Genomic DNA, 2,566 nt, shown 5'->3' on the forward strand with positions numbered 1-2,566 from the left:
ATGTCAACTTCGGGTACATGTGATGTAGCCGGTACAGTTCACAAGGCTCGGACACCAGAGTCCTGGAAATATATTGGTATTAAAACTGCACTGTATTTTGGAATTTATTTGGGAGCTTTCCGCAATCCTTTTCATAGGCTGCACAGCAAGGAGACATGAATCCAGGAATTTTACAAAACCCCGAGAACTGAACAACTATGAATGTTGGTATAATTGACGTGAAAACAACAGAGCATCGACTGGGCATTTCACTCAAAACATTTGCAACGCGGAGGTGGGGAAATATAAACAACTCAGTCGCCACGTCCCACCTCAGTTACACGACTCACATGCATTTGCAGACGTTAGCACTAATTCATGGCTTACACTAAATGCAGACAGCTGCGGTACACTACTTCCGTCCCAGACGGTGGGGGGCGGGGGCGTTCAGGGTGGCGGCAGGGCGGGCATCCGGGCCCCCCCTGTCAATAACACTGTCTCAAATCCGTAATAACAAGGCTGACAGCTGACCCCGCGTTGAAGTGGGACAAGGTCCAAGGAAAGAAACATTTAATGTACAATACAGCTTCGATTTAACATAACACTAATGTTCTCTTGCACATTTTTTCTAAGAACATATGTGAGCTTTCTGTTTTTCGTACGTAACTGAGCTGCAAGGTCATTTGTGAAAAGGTGTCTCCGAAAACCATCACAGCGGGAAAAACAGACTCAGCACCGCCGCTAATATGACAGCATGTAGCTTCAAGGACCGCCTGACAGGCATTATGGACATGCTCCAACTTGAGATCTGACCAGCCTGTTACAACCAGAGCACAAAAGCGGACTAAAAAGTGTCGGGTGAGCAGAACCAGAAGACGCCCGCACAACCAGAAGATGCCCGCACAACCAGAAGACGCCCGCACAACCAGAAGACGCCCGCACAACCAGAAGACGCCCGCACAACCAGAAGACGCCCGCACAACCAGAAGACGCCCGCACAACCAGAAGACGCCCGCACAACCAGAAGACGCCCGCACAACCAGAAGACGCCCGCACAACCAGAAGACGCCCGCACAACCAGAAGACGCCCGCACAACCAGAAGACGCCCGCACAACCAGAAGACGCCCGCACAACCAGAAGACGCCCGCACAACCAGAAGACGCCCGCACAACCAGAAGACGCCCGCACAACCAGAAGACGCCCGCACAACCAGAAGACGCCCGCACAACCAGAAGACGCCCGCACAACCAGAAGACGCCCGCACAACCAGAAGACGCCCGCACAACCAGAAGACGCCCGCACAACCAGAAGACGCCCGCACAACCAGAAGACGCCCGCACAACCAGAAGACGCCCGCACAACCAGAAGACGCCCGCACAACCAGAAGACGCCCGCACAACCAGAAGACGCCCGCACAACCAGAAGACGCTGCGCGGACCTGGCTGCTCGTCAGTCTCCAACCGAAATGGCGACTCACACCGCACGGAAACACCACAACGTCGCCCCAAAGATAGTACCACCGTTACTAGATATCGATAAGCACCGCTGCTGCCACTAGCGGACAGACAACGCTTGCAAACGGAGTGGCGCCAATGAACACAAGAAGAAACGATACCAACCTAGAAACGGCACTAACGCGAGCCGCAACACGGATTAAAGTTAATTATAAACACATTGTTTTCACAGTTGCAGGCTTTCAAAGTGAAATAAAATAAATAAAAAACATTTCCACATTTGGGATGGACAAAATCAGATCCCTGTGTCAACGTGTTCTTATGGTAAAGTCAGACAGCGTTAAAGTAAAAGTTTCGTGGGCCAGCGTGCACAGTTTATTTATTTATTTATTTAACCTGGCAAGATTAGGGCCATCAGGCCCCCTCTTACATCTAACCAGGCATTCTACTTATTTTACATTCATTTGTTTTAGTAGGCATGTTAAACTACATCTAGTACAAAAAGTGAAATAAACAATTTGAAAGGTACACCTGGAAAAATACATACATATAGAGTTTATATTCTTAGGTCACAAGTACTGTTATAATTAGACATTATTGAAGAGACAGATTTTAGATAGGAGTGCTGGCAGCAGGGAGTATGAGGGAGACTCATGGTGAAGGGAGGAGAAGAATAGAGACATGATGAAACATAATTAAGGAAATATAAAGGAAAAGAAGATTGCGTGGCTAATAGAGATAGATGAAGAGGAAGGCACCTCAGGAGCAAGATAGGAGACGCTAGCTTTACTATTTGACAGATGAGGGGATTGTCCTTGTACATTAATTTTGTGGAGAAGTTTATGAGGATGATAGTAGGAAATGCTTCAACTTCTTCTTAAAAGCAGCAGGAGATCGAATTTTGCGCAAGGTAAGGGGCAGTTTGTTCCAGAGGCGGACAGCGGCAACTGAGAAGGAGTTTGCAAAAGTTTTTGTTTTGTGAGTGGGCACAGCTAGGATACCAAATAAGAGTGACCTCGTGTTTCGATTATGATGACATGACAGGTTTTTAATCTCTGAAGCAAGGTACTGGGGTGCTTGCGCGACGAGGAGTCGGTGGAGTAGACATAGAGTGTGGTAGTCACGCAGTTTA

At 48.2% G+C, this 2,566-nt stretch overlaps 1 protein-coding gene across 1 annotated transcript; it reads left to right on the top strand.

Moving 5' to 3' along the window:
- Nucleotides 1–873: 873 nt before the first annotated feature.
- Nucleotides 874–1,690, top strand: LOC126427995 (sporozoite surface protein 2). Its single transcript, XM_050089879.1, has 2 exons — nucleotides 874–1,428; nucleotides 1,667–1,690. Exons 1-2 carry the CDS (start codon nucleotides 874–876, stop codon nucleotides 1,688–1,690), a joined length of 579 nt encoding a protein of 192 aa, XP_049945836.1.
- The last annotated feature ends 876 nt before the right edge of the window (nucleotides 1,691–2,566 follow it).

The sequence above is a fragment of the Schistocerca serialis genome, chromosome 12 (genome assembly GCF_023864345.2).
Source record: "Schistocerca serialis cubense isolate TAMUIC-IGC-003099 chromosome 12, iqSchSeri2.2, whole genome shotgun sequence".
NCBI lineage: Eukaryota > Metazoa > Arthropoda > Insecta > Orthoptera > Acrididae > Schistocerca > Schistocerca serialis.

Bases quoted from the DNA above. Each gene is read 5' to 3' on its own strand.
- LOC126427995 (XM_050089879.1), top strand. From the start codon at position 874: ATGCCCGCACAACCAGAAGACGCCCGCACAACCAGAAGACGCCCGCAC. The intron at 1,429-1,666 runs GTCAGTCTCCAA...TTGTTTTCACAG, and splicing joins CTGCGCGGACCTGGCTGCTC to TTGCAGGCTTTCAAAGTGAA.